The 20,952-nt window shown below is 39.2% G+C and overlaps 1 protein-coding gene across 1 annotated transcript; it reads left to right on the top strand.

Moving 5' to 3' along the window:
• The first annotated feature begins 2,891 nt into the window (after positions 1-2,891).
• Positions 2,892-20,517, top strand: riok2 (RIO kinase 2 (yeast)). Its single transcript, XM_063017649.1, has 10 exons — positions 2,892-3,035; positions 4,406-4,544; positions 4,639-4,755; positions 5,476-5,651; positions 7,462-7,550; positions 9,646-9,837; positions 13,725-13,817; positions 13,955-14,359; positions 16,649-16,745; positions 20,212-20,517. Exons 1-10 carry the CDS (start codon positions 2,970-2,972, stop codon positions 20,371-20,373), a joined length of 1,536 nt encoding a protein of 511 aa, XP_062873719.1. The 5' UTR covers positions 2,892-2,969; the 3' UTR covers positions 20,374-20,517.
• The last annotated feature ends 435 nt before the right edge of the window (positions 20,518-20,952 follow it).

Here is a 20,952-nt window from a genome sequence, read left to right as displayed (position 1 = left end):
TTTTGCTCAACATTATGGGAAAATGAAAATAAATCAACCAAGACATCACAAAAACAATTATGGTCCTCCACAAGTCTTGAATGTGTGTTTATACATGGTGGGGGTGTGTTAGTGTGTTTTGTGCTGGTATGAGTGGATCAGACACAGCGGCGCTGCTGGATTTTTTAAATACTGTGTCCACTCACTGTCCACTCCTACCTAGTTGGTCCACCTAGTAGATGTAAAGTCAGAGACAATCGCTCATCTATTGCTGCTGTTTGAGTTGGTCATCTTTGAGATCTTCATCAGTGGTAGAACTTCAAAGTGCTTCTATATGGTAAGTGGAGCTGATAAAATGGACAGTGAGTGTAGAAACAAGGAGGTGGTTTTAATGTTGTCTGATCAGTGTATGTTTCTGCTGACTCATGTTACAGGTGGTGTGCGGCCTTATGGGTTGCCACACTCCCCACCTGCAACCCCTGAGCCAGCAGATTATGTCACGGAATAAAGTGGCATGTTGATTACACTCGTGGAACACGTCTGGTAAGCCAGATCGCCACAATACTTTGGTGAGAAAAATACAAATATTGACAATGACCCCAAGCATACTTCCAAAGTTGTGGCAAATGTCGTAAGGACAACAAAGTAAAGGTAATGGCCTGACCATCACAAAGCCCTGACCTGCATCCGATAGAAAATGTACGTGTAGGACTGAAAAAGCGAGTTTGAACCATAAGGCCTTCAAACCTGACTCAGTAACACCAGGAGGTCCAAAATGTCAGCAACTAATTGTGAAAATCTTGTGTAAGGCTACCTGAAATGTTTGACCCAAGTTAAACACTTTATAGGCAATGCTACCAAATACTAACAATGTGTAAACTTTTGAGCCATTGAAAATGTAATGAAAGAAATAATAGCTTAAAAGGAACCATTGTCTATATTATTATTCTGACATGTTATATGCTTACAATATAGTAGTGATCCTAACTGACCTAAGAGAGTGAATGTGGACTAGAATTAAATGTGATTACATTTAAACTGTACTAATGCAAATTAAATAAATATGTAGGGAGTGGAATATAGAGGCTGTTTAATATAGCGTATTAGGCCTTTAGTTTAAAGGGGTGAGTAAACAAACTGTGCATGCAATAATTAAAATTAAATCCTTAAAGAATGAGAATTGTTCTACAGGAAGCATACACTAACTAGCATAAAATATTTGGATATCATTAGGGCCCTACCAAATTCACATTTCACAACAGTCATTAAATAACATACATAATTTGAATGACAGAATAAATGGAAGCTACAATACACAGTACAGCCTACCTTAATAGTTGAAAGACAAAAATTCTCGGCCACCCTCTCTACATCCACAGAATCAGTTTGAAGTTTTCCAAACTTAGTTACCCGAGTCGTGTTTTTAGCTGCTTTAGACTTCGACATCTTGGACATTCTGTCTAACCCATTGCTAATGTCACCAAGCATCTTTAGAGTTTGCTGTTCACAGCCAAATTATTGGGAGCATAATACTTTACTGGCTTGTTCTTTTGAGCACACCTTTCCATTGATTATGGAATCCCCAAAGGGACAAAATGCACTTAATATGTAAACACATACATCAAACACTGTCAGCACACTACACCACAGAAAAGTCTGTTACACTATATTATGATGCTGTATGACTGCTACTACCACCTCATATTTCATATTGCGCCTCATATTTCATATGCTATGCTAATAAAAAAACACACAAAAACTGGAAATAGCAGTTTCACCATAGGTCAAAACCAAATGTAATGATAGGTGTGAACTACACACTGGGACAAAACAGCTTTCCTTTGCTCTGTGTGCACTATGGTACAGCGTTACTGATGCTAATATTATTATTTTTTATGTGAAGTTTCTCGTCAATCCTGAGTGTTGTATCATTGGACTAATCCAGGATGGAGATAAGTCTGCATATCGGCAGGAGATTGAACAGTTGGTGCTCTGGTGCAGTCAGAAGAACCTAGAGCTGACCACTCTAAAGACTGTAGATGGTAGTGAATTTTAAAAGGAAACCCTCAACACTGCTTCCCATCACAATATCCAACAGCACTGTGTCAGCTGTGGAGACCTTCAGGATCTTGGAAACTACATTTTCCAGTGACCTAATGTGGGAGTCCAACACCAACTCCATCCTCAAAAAGGCCCAGCAAAGGATGTACTTTCTGTGTCAACTGAGAAAAAACGGTCTGCCACAGGAGCTGTTGAAGCAATTCTACACAATTCTACACAGTGTACTGTGCACATCCATCACAGTATGGTTTGGTTCAGCGACAAAACAGGACAGATGCGGATTGCAAAGAGTGGTGCATAGAGCAGAGAAAATCATCGGTGCTCCCGTGGCCACCCTCCAGGACTAATACAAAACAAGAACCAGTAAGCGGGCAGAAAAAAAAAAATCATGGACTCCTCACACCTGGACACAAACTTTTAATCTTTTACCCTCTGGCAGGCGCTACAGAGCCCTACAAACAAAATCAACCAGACAAAATTAGTTTTTTTTCCCCAAATGCCATCAAACTTATTAATAACCAGAACTGAACTGTTGCTTACATGCCACACTGCACTTGATACATACTGTACATTACTGTAATTTCGTTTAAATTTTTACTATTTATCTATTTTCTGTACATATACAAATTCTGTCTAGCATGTTACATTTGTACATTATCTGCATCCCTTAATTTAAATGTCCACCTAAAGACGACGTCCTAGTGACCCTTCTGCCTGTCCCTGTATATTAATTTTCCATTTTGTTTATCCGCCTGCAGTTTTCTCCACCACAGTAGGTGACGCTAACCGGCTAAACTCACTTCAGTTCCGTCAAAAACGGAAGTTGTTCCGGGTTGGACATGTGTTTCATGCGCATTTTCCACATACATGTAGTTTAATTATTTCATGATATTTTATTCTCAATCAAACACGAGTCTTTTATAAACACCATGGGAAAATTAAACGTGGTTCTACTGAGGTATTTATCTCGGGATGATTTTCGGGTCCTGACTGCTGTGAGTAATGTTTACCATGTATTTTAAAAGCTAGTTAGAAGTTCATGTAAACTGTATTAACTACAGTAACTGAACACTATAGTTTTTTAAATTTTCCACTTCATATATCCAGTATACATTTATTCACACAGTATACATGCACTCACAGTCATTTGTACTTATAGATAAAAAAGTACGTTTTTATTAGCATAAACAAATGTATGCTTAATATAAAAACTGATATAGGATATTTAGACACTGGTATACATTAGAGTCAGAGTCATTGTATTGTTTGGCTAGTAAAAAATAAACCCAGTTATCAATTAAATATACACCGATCAGCCATAACATTAAAACCACCTCCTTGTTTCTACACTCACTGTCCATTTTATCAGCTCCACTTTCCATATAGGAGCACTTTGTAGTTCTACAATTACTGACTGTAGTTCATCTGTTTCTCTACATACTTTTTTAACCTGCTTTCACTCTGTTCAGGACCACCACAGAGCAGGTATTATTTAGGTGGTGGATGATTCTCAGCACTGCAGTGACACTGACATGGTGGTGGTGTGTGTTGTGCTGGTATGAGTGGATCAAACACAGCAGCACTGCTGCAGTTTTTTTTAATACCATGTCCACTCACTGTCCACTCTATTAGACACTCCTACCTAGTTGATCCATCTTGTAGATGTAAGGTCAGAGACAATCGCTCATCTATTGCTGCCGTTTGAGTTGGTCATCTTCTAGACCATCAGTGGTCACAGGATGATGCCAACTGGGCGCTGTTGGCTGGATATATTTTTGGTTGGTGGACTATTTTCAGTCCAGCAGTGACAGTGAGGTGTTTAAAAAAATCTATCAGCGCTGCTGTTTCTGATCCACTCATACCAGCGCAACACACACTAACACACCACCACCATGTCATTGTCACTGCAGTGCTGAGAATGATCCACCACCCAAATAATATCTACTTTGTAGTGGTTCTGGGAGAGTTCTGACCATTGAAGAACAGCATGAAATGGGCTAGTAGATAGCACGTCTGAGATTTAAACTCGTATCTTAGCTGTGGTGGGCTAGCAAAAATTAGAAAAAGAGTAGAAGAGACTGCTGTGCCCTTTGGTTTGTATCGTTGTGGAGAAGGGTTATTACTGCATTAGAATAATAACACCAAAACACATCTAGACCAAAAAAGATTAAGAAGTGCTTGTTGTCATGAACTTTCTTTCAGTCACCTGATCCAAACACTGTCGATATTTATGGCAGCATTTGAAGACAGAAATGCTTGAAATACATAGCAAAATTAAGCTGGAATAAATCATGCTGGAATAAATCAGATTAACAGTTTAAATTCCAGTTGGATTTTAAATCTTTCTTTTTACATTTTTGACCAGGTGGAGATGGGCATGAAGAATCATGAAATCGTCCCGGTTAGCTTAATTGCATCTATTGCAAGTCTGAGGCATGGAGGGTGCAATAAAGTGCTGAGAGAGCTGGTGGAACACAAACTGCTGGCCTACGAACACACCAAAAGTAAAGAAACACTATATTAACAGCCGTAATAGCAGCCTAACTGGCTGATTTGTTTCTGACATTCATGTTAATGGAGTTTGTGTTATTTTTCTAGCTGTGCATGGGTACCGGCTGAACTATGGTGGTTATGATTACCTGGCTCTTAAGGCACTGTCATCAAGAGATGTGATTTTGTCTGTGGGAAACCAAATGGGAGTTGGGAAGGAGTCAGGTAAGAAATGAAAATAAGCTCACTACATTTTAACTGTTTTGCTATTTAAATATTCACATTGTGCCTTTTCCCCAATTTTCCAATCCAATCACCCAATTACATTTTGCTTCCTCTACTGCTGCAGACTACAAGGCGGGCCATAACTAAAACACACACCCTCTGACATGTGCTGTGACTGCTTGTCTTTCATTTGCCTGATGTGTGTTTATTTGGGAATCTCCAAAAGCATCTCCAAAACTGCAGCGCTTGTGGGGTGCTCATGGTCTGCAGTGGTCAGTATCTATCAAAAGTGGTCCAAAGAAGGAACAGTAGTAAACCAGCGACAGGGTCATGAGTGGCCAAGGCTCAGTGATGCATGTGGGGAGCGAAGGCTGGCAACAGACGAGCTACTGTAGCTCAGATTGCTGGAGACGTTAGTACTGGTTCTGATAGGGCTGTTTTGGCAGCAAAAGGGGGACCAACACAATATTAGGAAGGTGGTAATAATGTCTTGCCTGATCGGTGTATATTAGCAACTAGACTAAGTAAAAATTGTAAATAAGTCAAATACAATGTGTGATCATGTGATCTCATTTGCCCCTGTTGCTGCTGATGGAATTAAAGGCAAACTGTCATGTTATGACACACCTTGAAAAAATGCTTAGCATGCATTAATTTTTGGGTAAAGCACACTTGGCATGAGAAGATCAGTAGTTCACAATATTTTTGTTTCTGCTTCAGATATTTACATAGTGGCGGATGCGGAAGGTGAGCAGTTTGCACTTAAGCTCCACAGGCTGGGAAGAACATCCTTCAGGAACTTGAAAAATAAGCGTGATTACCACAAACACAGAAACAAAGTGTCCTGGCTTTATCTATCCCGCCTCTCGGCTATGAAGGAATATGCATACATGAAGGTAATGGATTCCAGACATGTATTTTTAAGATCATTAAAAGACTTTTTCGATTTAATTTTAAATGTAAAAATATTCCTTGACATTGCTAAGATACAGTAAAAATGAAAAAGTTAAAGAACATGGATTTCTAAAATGTAGTCCTAATGCTCATCCAGGTCATAATATCATGTCATGTCATGCTTAAACCAATAATAAAAAAAAACACAGTACTTTTTATGTCTTTATTGAACAGTTTTGAAGCTGCTGAACAGATTTGTTAAAAAGTGAGAGGAAAGTTTCACCATTCTGGTGTAGGGCTGCCGCGATTGGTCGACCTAGTTGATGACGTCAATGCATTTTAATATTTTAAGTCGATGCATTATTTTTAAAATGTACAATTTGTAATTTGTACAATGTTTCCATTTATATAACCGTTCATATGATTTTCCACAGCACTCTACTTGCTGTGACCTAAGTCGTATTTGGTCCAGTCACTGGTTGGCGGCATTAAGCGCAGTCTTAAAAAATGCCATCTGCAGCAGTCAGGGGCCGATTGTAGAGCTTTCAAAGAAAAGCTAAAAGTTTTCCAAGACCCAAATCATTAAAAGTTTGGGAAAACTTAAAACTAACACAAGACAAAAAGATGGTTTGTACACTCTACAAAGCTTTGATGGTATACCACAGCAGCACTAGCACGATGTTGCACGTCTATATTGTTTCATTAAGCTTCTTAATCAGGGAGATCTTGGAATACCGTATTTCTTAGCAAGTTCAGTTAGACCACCGCGCACTTTTGCTGCGTTGGGCTCGTGATTTTTGTGGTTGCCGCAAAGCACAAAAAGCTTCTCATGTGAAACACTTACACACTTTGTTTGCATTGCTTAGAATTTGAAGTAAGTTTTGAGTGAATGTGTAGGTTAGAATCTGGGCTCATTCTGTCATTACTGTATGTTGGACTTAATGAGACGTGCCTACCTCTAACTATTTTATTTCTGCTATAAGTTTAAGCACTTTGCTTTGTGTATGGAATGCCATAAACACATGTTGCACTTTGTTTGTTTTGGAACACTTGAGAATGTGATAATATGGACATAAACCCTGTTTACATTTAGTTTTGTGCCATATTATTATGCCATACAGTTTGTTGTTAAAATAAAAGTAGCTTAAATGAGATTCTGAATTACATTTTTTGGAGGAAAATTAATCGGTTAGATTAATCAACTAATTGATAAAAATAGTCTATAGATTAATCGATAGAAGAATAGTCGTTAGTGGTAGCCCTATTCTGGCGTTTCCTATGTAAACAAGAATCTCACTGCAACCCAGCTGGATCTGGACTCTAACATCCTATAACAAAGTCTGTTTTTGGATCTTTGTTACATTAAACTGCGGTTTAACCTTCTTGGTTAAAATGTTAAATTAATTATGTTTTTGTTTTATTTTTGCAAGTTACTAAATTAAATATTGTGCATTTTGTGCTAGCATTGTGTCATTTACACATCTAGGCTTTAATATTTTAAATCCTCTTACCTGATAATTGCCATGTTACATATGAAATAACATGGAATTTGGCAACCGTATTAGGTCTTAACCAGGGGAATTGCTGTCAGTTTAATCTGGTTTTATACTCTGGGTGCTTTTTAACATAACATTAACCAAGTAAATGTTTATGTATAAAATGTAAAGTATAAGGTTGTCTTTCAAAGTGTCGTTTAATGTTGGATATTCACTGTACCACTGTGTTTATAAAACTCAGATCTGGTGCACCGCATTTGTTTATTTTTTTATTTGATTGGTATATTTAGTGGGTTTTTTTTTTATCTGCATTCAGGCTCTGTATGATCGAGGCTTTCCTGTACCAAAGCCAGTGGATTTAAACAGACATGCAGTGGTTATGGAGCTCATCAATGGCCATCCTCTGTAAGTTAAATATATCAGCACTGTATGTCCAGAATAGATATTACATAGTCTACATTTTACATATACATTTTCGGCATTTAGCAGATGAGTGGCTGTTTGATTACTAGTCCAGTACCTTAACCACTATGCTACAACTGCCATAATGGTTTTTATCAAAATGGGTGGACTGATGCACTGATTACTAGGGTGAGGCCATGCAAAGCTCTGGAGAATTATGGAACACTTATGTATGGAAAAAGCTTATAAATGACTGGGGATTCTGCACTGACACCTTTTAAGTTAAGGATGAAATATGACAGGAGCGAAGAAAAGTGGTTTATTGAATATTTGCAATAGGATTTGCTAACTGATGAGTTAATAATTAGCAAACTATGAATGTAGGCTTGATATTAACAATTATCTGACACAAAAATGTACACTATGGGTGTGTTCGAAAAGCTAGGGAGCTCTACATAGACAGCATTTTACGTCATCCTACTTGCGCTCCCGAGAATGAGCGAAATCCTAGATGCCTTAATATCCTCACTACTAAGGCATCTTAAAATTTCAATGTTATTTTGACTCAAGAACGAGTGAGCATCGGAAGCGTCCTTAGTGATCAAGGCAATCCTGGCATTCAGTGCGGCAGCTCTTTTCTCACAGAAAAATAATAAAAACATGGCTGACAGGGCAGTGAAACGAATGGAGTTACTTTTAAACGTAAATAAATTATTGTTGATTTTTAACTTGTTTAAACTTGCACAAGTGTTTTCATTTGCAAGTTCGGGCTTGTCAGTGAATGTAACCATTTTCGGTACACGAAGGGAGATGTTAGTTGACATGCTAGCATGCTGTGCCACCCCATCCCATTGGTTTGAATGGCAAGATGCTAAATGCTACATCTGATGGAATCGCTGTCTAAGTAGTGCGTTCGAATAACCTGACTTATAAGTCATTGACTTATTAGAATCCTCTCTACTGAGGCAGCTGCCTATGTAGGCAGTAAGACAGCAAGGCAGCTCCCTAAGTTTTTGAACACACCCTATGTCTAATAAGGAATTAGAGGTTAATAAGGAAAAACATGAATGGTTCATCATTGTGTGCAGCTCTCGGTTAACAAAAATCTAATTTAATCTCTAAATATCTAATCTTATTCGGGCAGCACTGGTCACCGGGCTTGGTGGGTAGCACTGTCACCTCACAGCAAGAAGGTTCTGGGTTTGATTCCCAGGTGGAGTGGTCCGAGTCCTTTCTGTGTAGAGATTGCATGTTCTCCCAGTGCCTGCATGGGGGAGTAGTAGTTGGTCGTGACTAAGAGAGAGTGCTTATAGTCCGGATTTAGCACTGTCTGATTTCCACCTTTTTGGACCGCTCAAAGAAGCTTTGAGGGGAAGAAGATTTTCATGTGATGATGCTGTATAAGCAGCGGTGCATGAGTGGCTACACACTCAACTCAAATTTTTTTGCTGATAGCATTATGCTGGGAAAAATGCATCGCAAAGGAAAAATTATGTTTTTTGAAATTCTTAATAAATAGAGTTTTTAAAAGTGCGGAAACTCATAAAAAGTTGGATAGATTTATCCTTGTCTTTAAAAAGGAAAGGTGTCACAGCGGGATATTCCGCTAGCACACCAGTGCCAAGATTTTGAACTTCACGGTTTGAAACTTGCCGTTGCCACCGGTCGGCTGGGCGTGGACCGGACTATGTGGGTGGGGTCTTCAAACGCTGTGTAAGGACCATGATTATCAGATAGAGAGGCGCCTGTGCAAAATGCATGGGTGAAAAGGGGTTCCACTAAGAGCTGCACGTGGGTTGGAGGTGAGCAGCAATATACCCACCTCAACTGCTAGGCGTTGCCATGAGTGGTGGTGGATTTACACTGGGTAAAGCATGATGTTCTTAGCAATATACAGATCTGAAAATCCAATGCTAGATAGGAAAAAAGCAGCTGGCCACTGCATACCTGTTAAGGAAGCGGGTGCTAGTTCGTAGCTATCCTCGGTTTGCTTGTAATGCAAGTAGTAAAATTATTTTAAACTTACCTAAATGAGAGAAAGCAAGAGAATGTAAAATGCAAATAAGTTTATTTTTTAATGATTATTTTTCTTCTACAGGTGCCAGGTGCATGAGATTCAGGACCCTGCTTTGTTGTACAGTGAAATAATGGAGCTGATAGTTAAACTGGCAAACCATGGGCTCATTCACGGAGATTTTAATGAGTTTAATCTGATGCTGGATGATAACGACCAAGTCACAATGATCGACTTTCCACAGATGGTTTCCACGTCTCATCCGAACGCTGAATGGTGACTAAATTCATTTAACCACATATGCTCCTTTTCCCCTGCACGGTACCCTGTGGTATGGCACAGTCATCCATCATTTTGTAATTGCTTCCATTGTCAAGTAACCAGAACTACAAAAAAGAAGAACTACAGTACATAAAATAAAGGACCACAACAAGTAGGGCAAAGTGAAAATCATGCTGTTGTTGCTTCTGGTTTGTTTATGTTTACAGTTAGAATGGCGTATCTGCCTTCAGAGTCTGGTGGAGAATGCCATCACAGCCTTACCTTCGGCGAACTCCTAATTTAATGAGTACTCTTGTGCAATTAAGACAGATGATAGCACATTGAGTACATAACATAGTTCTGGATTTGGATGTGTACAGTATTGTACTGTAGGGTACCGTGGAATAAAGTACTTTTGATTGCAGGTGTAATATTTGGTTAGCTTTAGCTTTTAAGTTTTGATAGCACAAAATTGGAGTAAATAGTGTTATATAATTTAACATACTGTGAATTCAGAAAGTATTCAGACCCCCAATCACTTTTTGCACACTTTATTGTATTGTGGATCTGATTTTGAGTGAATACAATTGCCATTTTTACCTGTCAATCTACACTTAAATCACTGATAAGTAGTGCTCAATTGAATTAACAGGAAAATGTGCTTAATTTCACGGACCTCGTTTTTTTAAAATTATTATTTTGTTTATGTTTTTTTCCCCCCTTTCTCCCGTCTTTAAGCGCATCCAATTGCCTGATTGCATTATGCTTCCTCTCCACTAATGCCTATCCCCGCTCTGATTGAGGAGAATGAAGCTAACCCATGCCCCCTCCGACAAGTGGGCAGCAGCCGTATGCATTTTTTCACCTGCACAAGGCAAGTGCTTATGCGGATCAGCCCTGTGTACGGAGAGTAGGGTTGGGCGGTATTGCAGATTTTCATACCGTCATACCGTCTTCAGAAAATACTGCGGTATACGGTATTACCACGGATTGTGGGGGAGGCGGACAAACTTTACAGCGTACAAACTTTACACTGGTTAGTTTTTAGTTGTAGTTGCATCAGTCAAGTCAAAAAGTTCTTAAAAGTGCATGAAGCAGAACGCTGATTAAAATGCATTAAATGTTGTAATAGTTACACAGTTACACCCTTACTGTGGATGCGCAAATGTCTTCAGTTTTTAAGGTAGACCTGAAGCAGAAATTTGGTGCTTCACATTTTTTAAATACCGTCACCATTTTTAAATGCCGCAGTATACCACAATACCGTCATACCGCCCAACCCTAACGGAGAGACACAACCTGATCAACACAATCCTTCCCCGTCCCTGTGCAGGCGCCATCAATCAGCCAGCAGAGGTTGTAGTTGCATCAGTTATGAGGAGATTCTATCCAGCTTACTACTAGTCAAGTCAAAAAGTTCTTAAAAGTGCATGAAGCAGAACGCTGATTAAAATGCATTAAATGTTGTAATAGTTACACAGTGACATGTACGATTAGTTATGCCTGTATTACAGAATGACGTTTTTAAATTTCTGCTTGTTTGTTATTAGATTTTTGATCTTGAATCGAAGAACAAATAACACCCCGTTATTCATTATTGTTTTTTGAAATGAAAAACAACCCGTTTTCTTGTTTTTCAACTTTGGGATTTGAAGTGAAAAACGAATGACCAAAGGTACACGGACCATTCATCAAGGTTTGCTGGCTCCCCCTTTTCATTTGGAACAAATCCAAAATGCTGCCAAACTGCAGCAGTGGCATTTTTCTTCTGAACTAGTTTGCTTACCTCACAGCTAACACTAGCCATTGTGGCTTTTCACTTGTCTCTCTGTGTTATCACCTCAAACAGTGAGCACCCCTACAACCAATCAGTGAGCTCCAACCGCCTACCACTCCCACCCTTCCCTTACTGTGGATGCGCAAATGTCTTAAAGCCTCAGTTTTTAAGGTAGACCTGAAGCAGAAATTTGGTGCTTCACATTTTTTAAATACCGTCACCATTTTTAAATACCGCAGTATACCACAATACCATCATACCGCCCAACCCTAACGGAGAGACACACCCTGATCAACACAATCCTTCCCCGTCCTTGTGCAGGCGCCATCAATTAGCCAGCAGAGGTTGTAGTTGCATCAGTTATGAGGAGACCCTATCCGGCTTACTACTAGTCAAGTCAACTTTATTTATATAGCGCTTTTTACAGCAGACATTGTCTCAAAGCAACTTTACAAAATCCAGGACCAACAGATACAAAAACCCCTGATGAGCAAGCGGAGGGCGACTGTGGCAGGGAAAAACTCCCTGAAAATTACAGGAAGAAACCTTGAGAGAAACCAGACTCAGCAGGGCCCATCCTTCTTGGGTGGCCTGGAGGATAACTACCCCACCTCTATATGAACAACAGGCCAATTGTTGTTCATGTGGCCGCTCAGCTCAGTCTCTATGTATTCGAGATCCCAGCTCCAGTGTGCTAGCGTGTTTTTTTACCGCTGCGCCACCTGAGCGGCTGACCTCATTTTTTAAAAATCACAGATTTTTAAACAAAAGTGCCACATTTCACGGCAGTCATTAAATTGCACTTATAAAATGAATATTAAAATCAATGGAAGCTACAACACACAGCACAGCCTACCTTAATGGATACATAAATACCCGTCCGTGTTTTGACACACCCCACTCCCTCGGCGTCCACATAATTGGTTTTGTCTAACCAATTGCTAATGTAACCGAACGTACATGTACCTGTACATAGACAAACTGTCGGGAGCTTAATACTTTACTGGCTTGCTTTTTTTTTTTTTTTTTTTTAAGTACAGACCACAGAGAGATGATCATGTGTGTATAGAAGTGTACTTTTTTATTGACTATCTATTATTGGAATCCCCAAAGGGACAAAATGCACTCAATCCATAAACACATACATGATACATTGTCAGCACACTACACCAATGAAACGTGTGTTACACTAACATAATTATGCTGGCTGATTGATGACGCTGGCACAGAGACGAGGGATAATTTGTTGATCAGGGTGTGGCTCTCCGTGCACAAAGCTGATCCGCATATTAACTCACCTTGTGCACACAGATCGGAGGGGGCATGTGTCAGTCTCGGCTCTCCTCAACCAGGGTGGAGATCAACATCAGTAGTAATTGGATACAACTAGATTGGGAGGAAAATTGGGAAAAATGAAAAAAAAAAAAAAAAAAAACTACATACCTCTTATTCTTATAAGACAGAAAAAATGAACATAAATCATTGAAAAAATTAACATGTCACTCTAAAAGGGCTCCTGTTGGGAGGATATCTCTGCATCACTACATGAGTTAGACTTTAAAGAAAGAGTGGCAAGACGAAAGCTAAAAAGGCAAGTAAAGATGATAAAACAATTTTTTTTTAATCTTTGGATAGAACAGCAAGCACTACCATTGGCAACAATCAGGCACTGCTTCTTACCTGGCTAATACCATCCCTACTGTGAAAGATTGTGGTGGCAGGATCATGCTATAGGGATGCTTCTCAGGGACAGGGAGTCTGGTAAGAATTGAAGGACGGAGCAATGCAAGGGCAGGTCTCTGAGAGTTTTTGAGTGGCCCAGGCAAAGCCCAGATCCTGTCCAATGTCTGTAGAGAGACCTGAATATGTATTTACATAGACTCTCTATTTAGTCTGACAGTATGAGAGGATCTGCCATGAAGAATGGGATAAACTGCCTACGTACGTCTTGGTATGCAAAACTTGGAGATATGCATTCAAAACACTTGCAGCTGTTATTGCTGACACTAGGGCTTCTACAAAGTGTAGATCAAATCCACAACACAAACTGGGCATAAAGTCAAGCGAATGTAATACTTTCCCAATCCACTGTCTATATTTTTACTGATTTCTTTTTCCTCTACAGGTATTTTGACAGAGATGTCAAATGTGTTCGAGATTTCTTCATAAAACGGTTTAACTATGAAAGTGAACTTTACCCAACATTTAAAGATATCAGGTAATACTTTCATGTGCTTACCATTTTTGTCTGTTAATAAAAATGTTAAATAATAAATTGTTGATAGCTTAATGGTTGATAGCTTAATGGGTAAAGACGATTAAAATTCTTATCTCCCAATGCTTAATGCTGTTTAGAAAAGCCTGCTCTCTTGATGTGGAGGTCTCAGCCAGTGGTTACACCAAAGAGTTGCAGCAAGATGATGAGCTTCTACACCCAACTGGCCCAGAGGGAGAAGAAATGCTCAGTGAAGATGAAGATGACATGCAAGGAGCAACTGAGCTAGATACTGAGGAGCACATTAACATTGAGGAATACAAACAAGCCATTGATGAACTAGAGGGGCAGAGGATTGGTGACAATACCCCATTGGGAGAGGAGAACCCACAGGAACATGGGGAAAGTAGCTCATTTAAGAAGAACTGCAATGAAAATTTTACTGATAATTCAGAAGACATTGACAGTGAGGAGCTTGAGAATGAAGATGAATGCCCGGATTTGGTTGATATTTCAGCTTTCAACAAGGAATTCAAGCCTTTCAGGTAATGTTGTATTAGTTAAAATAGCAAGTGTAAGCAAAATTATATGTGGAGTACTAGCAGCAATCATAATGCAGTAAAATATGGTCAGACTGATATCAGTTAAGGTGTTTATATTTAGCAGTCGTTTGCTTTTAAGATTTCATAGGTATGTGACCTTCACACCTTTAGATTAGATTCTTGTAGTAAGTTATGAAGGAGGAGATATGATCAAGGCTTTATTTGAAAGCAATGACACATTTAATGAATACTTTTAAAATACACCGATCAGCCATAACATTAAAACCACCTCCTTGTTTCTACACTCACTGTCCATTTAATCAGCTTCACTTACCATGTAGAAGCACTTTGTAGTTCTACAATTACTGACTGTAGTCCATCTGTTTCTCTGCATGCTTTGTTAGCCCCTTTTCATGCTGTTTCTTAATGATCAGGACTCTCCCAGGACCACTACAGAGCAGGTATTATTTGGGTGGTGGATGATTCTCAGCACTGCAGTAACACTGACATATGGTGGTGGTGTGTTAGTGTGTGTTGTGCTGGTATGAGTGGATCAGACACAGCAGCGCTGCTGGAGTTTTTAAACACCTCACTGTCACTGCTGGACTGAGAAAAGTCCACCAACCAAAAATATCCAGCCAACAGTGCCCTGTGGCATCCTGTGACCACTGATGAAGTTCTAGAAGATGACCAACTCAAACAGCAGCAATAGATGAGCGATCATCTCTGACTTTACATCTACAAGGTGGACCAACTAGGGAGGAGTGTCTAATAGAGTGGACAATGAGTGGACATGGTATTTAAAAACTCCAGCAGCACTGATGTGTCTGATCCTCTCATACCAGCACAACACACACTAACACACCACCACCATGTCATTGTCACTGCAGTGCATCCACCAAATGTGAGAGGGGAGTGTCAAATTTTTCAGTTTTTTTGTTTTGCATGTTTGTTGAAGTGCTTGTGTTTAAAGAAGCTTTTTTTTGCACAAAATTAGGTTACCATTTCTGTTAAGGCACTGATATTTGCAAACCTCAAAGCAGAGCTTATGAACTTTCAGCTGCCTGAATCCATAACACATTTAAAACCCACAAGACAAAAATAATAATCTTAGATCAGATATAAGTTTTTCTGTAATTTCAGGTGTCTAAAGACTAGCGTCTTATGTCTAAATGCAGTACTGGCTAAGAATGCACTCTATTCCTCTATTCCACTCTACACATTCTAATCCTCTTTCGTTTTCAGTCATCCTCATCTGAATCTCCCTTTTCCACCTATTTTCCTTATTCAGTTGTTTTTTTGTCAAAATACAGGTATACTGAAAATAGTGCTGCTCCGCTACGCTCAAATTGTTACAAGTACAGTGTAATCTTCTTATAATCGACGAGGTCAGGAGGTCCCGGCTGAACGCCTATATAAATATTCAGAAAAACCATCGGATGTAACGGACTCGCTATAACGGAATTTCGGTTATAATGGACTAAAATGTACACACGTTGTTTTATTTGGTTATAACGGACAGTGTCATACAGTACATTTGCACCGGTCTGACGGGCTCATCACAGGAAGACCCGTCAGTCTAAAAATACACACTGCCCATGCGCACACCTCTGAACTGTGCTGTGTTTTGTAAAAATAGCTGGCAAGTCTGCTATTAAGCGGCGTTCAATAACATTAAAATTAAAACACGAGATTGTTAGTGTATTGGAAAACAAAAATAAAACACAAGCGGACATTGTACGCAAGTACGGTCTTGGGAAATCAACTGTCAGAGACATTTGAAATAATCATGAGAAATACAAATCAAATCAAGTTTACAAATGACTGCAAGAAATTGCGGAAATCCACATATGATGACGTTGAAGATGCGCTTTTCCTTTGGTTAAATCAAGCTGGTTCAGTCGGTGCACCTGTGTCTGGTGCAATATTGAAAGAAAAAGCATCAAGTCTTTCCACTGAACTTGGTCACAATGATTTTAAATGCAGTGACTGTTGGTTGGATCAATTTAAGAAACGCAGAGCAGTTATTTTTCCCCAGATATGTACTCCTTGAAGTCCGTTATAACGGGATTGTACTCTGTTACATCTTATTTATCTTATGAGTAAAAATTGCCAGCCAGTCATAGGCTGGAATTGTTTGAATAGAGGACAAAAATGACAACACTTCAGTCTTCATACTAACCCTTACTAAAGCACAAATGCCTTATTAATCACTGATTATTAAAGATTGTTGTTTTCACCCTAGTCTGTGTATTTGGTTTAATCTGACAGTGTTTGTTTTAATCTTTACAGAGACCAAGATAGTCTACTGCATGTGAATGCACACAGGCAAAGAACAACCAGTGAAGCCTCCATTGGAAGTGTAACTAGCCAGTCCACAATTCCTCCAGTGAGTATAAACATCAAAGGTTATTTAAATTGTGGTCATCATTGTAAGATTATAACACTGTCTTAAAGACAACTTAAAATCAAATGCTTTTTTTCTCTGCGTCAGGACACAGTTGTTATTACTGCTGTTTAGGTGTAACTACACTGCTCAAAAAATTAAAGGAACACTTAAATCACACATTGGATCTTTACTGATATAAATTGTGTAATTAGTTAGGAACAAAATGGCATAACAAAATCATCAACCCATGGAGGGCTGGAATCAAATTCATATCGAAAATCAAAGTAAAACAATGAAATCATAAGCTCATCTAATTTCCGTAAATTCCATCACGGCAACTCATAATGTTACTCAGTAGTGTGTATGGCCCCCACGTCCTGCACCAGGGAGGAACCCAGGGCCCACTGCACCATCTGACAGTGGCTCTGAGGATTTCATCTTGGCACCTAACAGCATTCAGGGTACCGTTGGCTATCACGTGGAGGTTTGTGCAACCCTCCAAGGATATGCCTCCCCAGACCATCACTGACCCACCACCAAACCGATCATGCTGGATGATGTTTTAGGCAGCATAACGTTTACCACGGCCTCTCCAGACTCCTTTATGTCTGTCACATGTGCTCATTGTTAACCTGCTCTAACATCTGTGAAGAGAATGGTGTGCCAGTGGTGGACCTGCCAATTCTGGTGTTCTCTGGTGAATGGCAATCGAGCTGCACAGTGCTGGGCTGTGAGTACAGGTCCCACGAGAGGACGTCGGGCTCTCATGCCACCCTTATGGATTCTGTTCCTTACAGTTTGTTCAGAAACATGCACACCTGTAGACCGCTGGAGGCCACTTTGTAGGGTTCTGGCAGTGCTCCTCCTTGCACAAAGGAGCAGATACCGGCCCTGCTGCTGGGTTGATGCTCTTCTACGGCCTTGTCCTGCTCTCCTCGTGTAATGGCCTGTGTTTTGGTATCTCTTCCATGCTCTTGAAACTGTGCTGGGAGACACAGCAAACCTTCTTGCAACAGTCTGTATGGATGTGCCATCTTAAAGGAACTGGACTACTTGTGCAACCTGAAAGGGCTCCAGTTACCGCATCATGCTACTAGTAGTGACAAGGACACTAGCAAAACTAGACAAGAATCAGACAGGAAGGATAAGGAGAGAGTAAATGTCTGTGGCCACCACCTGCAAAACCATTCCCTTTTTGGGGGTTGTCTTGCTGTTGCCCCTCCGGTGCACGTTGTCACTTTCATTTGCACCAAAGCAGGTAAACTTAATTCACAATCGCTTATGCTTCCTAACTGGGAAGATTGATATCCCTGAACTTTAACAGACTTTGTGTTATACTGTGATGATTAAGTGTTGTCTTAATTTTTTTTGAGCAGTGTATATAGTAGGCATTGGGCCTGGTTGAGCCAACCATAATGATTTTCTTTATATTTTAGTTTTAGTCCTTTTTATGCAATTATGATTACTGGAACACTGTAGCTTAACTTTTCACTCTTATTTTGCCTCTGTTCCAACTATTTTTTGTTATTAAAGAGAAAAATGAAAGAGAATTAAGAAATTGGAGATTCTTCTTTTTATTACTGCGTTTTACTAAATGTTCCACTTTTTTTTCTGGAAATTGTCTATATATCGAAATCGCTTATTAGAGGTTATCAAGGCAATACACCTCTATAATGCCTTTTGAAGGTAAGGGGGGTTAAGTATTTCTGATTACAACTGTACATAATTACAATTTACATTGAGTTTGTAGTTTATTTGGAATATGTGCCTTGTACAGTGGTGTTCAAAAAAAAAGCAAATAAAGCACAAAATCATTATAATAATTTTTATTTCCATAAATGCAAATGCACTGAAAATACTACACTTTCAATTCTAAATCAAAACATTAACAACATTTAGCCAGTTTGTGTTAATCCTTTACAGAAAATTAAGAAAAATTAATATTAGGCTGTTCAAAAAAATAAGTGCCAGCATTTTTCTTTAAAAAGGTTTTACTTTACTTTAAATTACTGAACTAATATTTAGTGGCATTACAATTGTTTCCGAGATCTGTGTTACATGGAGTCGACCAACTTCTGGCACCTCTGAACAGGTATTCAGTCCAGGATGATTAGACTACATTCCACAGTTCTTCTGCAATTTTGGGTTTTGGCTCAAAAAAACGTGTTTCAGATATCAGCCCACAAGTTCTCTATGAGATTGAAGTCAGGGGATTAGGCTGGCCACTCTATTACCTCAATCTTGTTTATCTGTAACCAAGATGTTTTGGGTCATTGTCATGTTGAAACACCCATTGCTCTTCGACATAGGGCAACATGATCTCCTCAAGTATTCTGATATATTCAAACTGATCCATGAACCCACGTATGCCATAAATAGGCGTAACACCGAGGTATGAAAAACATTCTCATATCATCATTTTGTACCACCGTGCTTTACTGTTTTCACAGTGAACTTTGGCTTGAATTCAGTGCTTGGGGGTCGTCTGACATACTGTCTATGGCCACTAGACCCAAAAAGAACAATTTTGCTTTCACCAGTCCACAGTTTCACCAGTCAATGTGTTCCTTGGCAAATTTTAACCCATTCAGGTCATGTCTTTTTTTTAACAACGGGACTTTGCAAGGAGTTCTTGCTGGTAAATTGGCTTCACTTAATCATCTTCTGTACTCACTGGTAACTTCAGATCTTCCTTGATCTTTCTGGAGGTGATCATTGGCTGAGTATTTGCCATTTTGGCTATTCTTCGATCCTTTCGAACAGTAGTTCCACGCTTCCTTCCGCGTCTTTCAGGTTTTGGTTTTCACTTTAAGACATTTGAGATCATTTTAGCTGAGCAGCCTATAATTTGCTGCACTTCTCTGTATGTTTTTTCCCTCTACAAACAACTTTTTAATCAAAGTATGCTGTTCATCAGAACAATGTCTGGAACAACCCATTTTATCCAGTATTTCAGAAGGAAATGCGCTATGACCAACCTGTGCAACATTTGCCACCCTCCTACCTTAAATAAGGGCCAAAATTGACACCCGTTCTTCTGCAGAATGAATGACTTCACCAATTGAACTCCTCACTGCTTTTATTTTGAACAAGCCCCTTTCAATCAATGCTTCGATTACTCAGAATGAGCGGCATGCACGTCCTAATTGTTGGGTTTGTTTTGTTTTCATTGCTCTACTACACTTTCAAGTAAATTTTTTGCTATGTAGAAATAGCATTTCTACTAAAAACAGTGATTTATCAGGTTAATGGTGTTGTGACTGCTATTTTTTTTTAACACCACTGTACCTGCAGTAATGGACAACATTAGTAACAAACGTAAAACAATTTGCCTATCAAAGTTTGCCTGCTAGACAACTTTAGATTATTTGCTATCTTTTTATTTAAAATTTTATACTATCATTTTGCACATTGCTCTTTGGTCCTAACTTGCTTATGTTACACCCTGATACTCTTCTTTCTACAGGCGGTGATTAAACAGAAGGTAAAACGGCAGCTTACTAAGCAGCAGAAGGTCACACAGAGAAGACGCCTGCAGAAAGGAGAGGCCAACCTGGTGACGAAAGCGAGAAGAGAGAACCAGAGCAACATTAAGGGCAGTCTAGAAGCAGCTCAATTCTGGGGCTGAGGGCAAATACTTACATAGAGACATCTCGGACTGAACTACATGTTTAAAAAGATTTTACTAAACAGACTGAGAGTCAGTTAAAGGTGACACTATGATCTTCCTGTGTGATGCTCATGAAATATATAATAAACTGTTTATTCTTAATGTCTAGGTGGTTGTCATTTGTCTGAATTAGCTGAATCATCAGTATATTGTTTAAAAACTGTAAAAAAAAATAAAATGCAAGCAGTGAGGAGTTGAGATTTTCCACTTATGTGGAAAAACTGAATAAACCAGTAGTTCAAAATTTAAAGTACAATGCCTCTCAATGCACAATCTCCAGGATTTAGGGATTTTACCCTTTATAGTCTACAACAGAATCAGGAGAAATCTATGCATACAAAGGTAAGGCTGAAAACCAAAGCAGATGAACAGACTCAAAGTGAAAACTTTCAGAAGCCAGCATCTGTCATGGTATGGGTGTGGTCATGGGGTACTTTAATAAAAACATTACATGTGCTTTAGCTGTAATCTTTGCAGGATACCCACTTAGAATATCAACTGCTTTTTGCTTTTGTAGACAGTTTGGCCTTTTATGGT

Source organism: Trichomycterus rosablanca, chromosome 21, assembly GCF_030014385.1.
Source record: "Trichomycterus rosablanca isolate fTriRos1 chromosome 21, fTriRos1.hap1, whole genome shotgun sequence".
NCBI lineage: Eukaryota > Metazoa > Chordata > Actinopteri > Siluriformes > Trichomycteridae > Trichomycterus > Trichomycterus rosablanca.
Note: the sequence above shows the minus strand (reverse complement) of the source record. Positions and strands in the feature narration are given on the sequence as shown.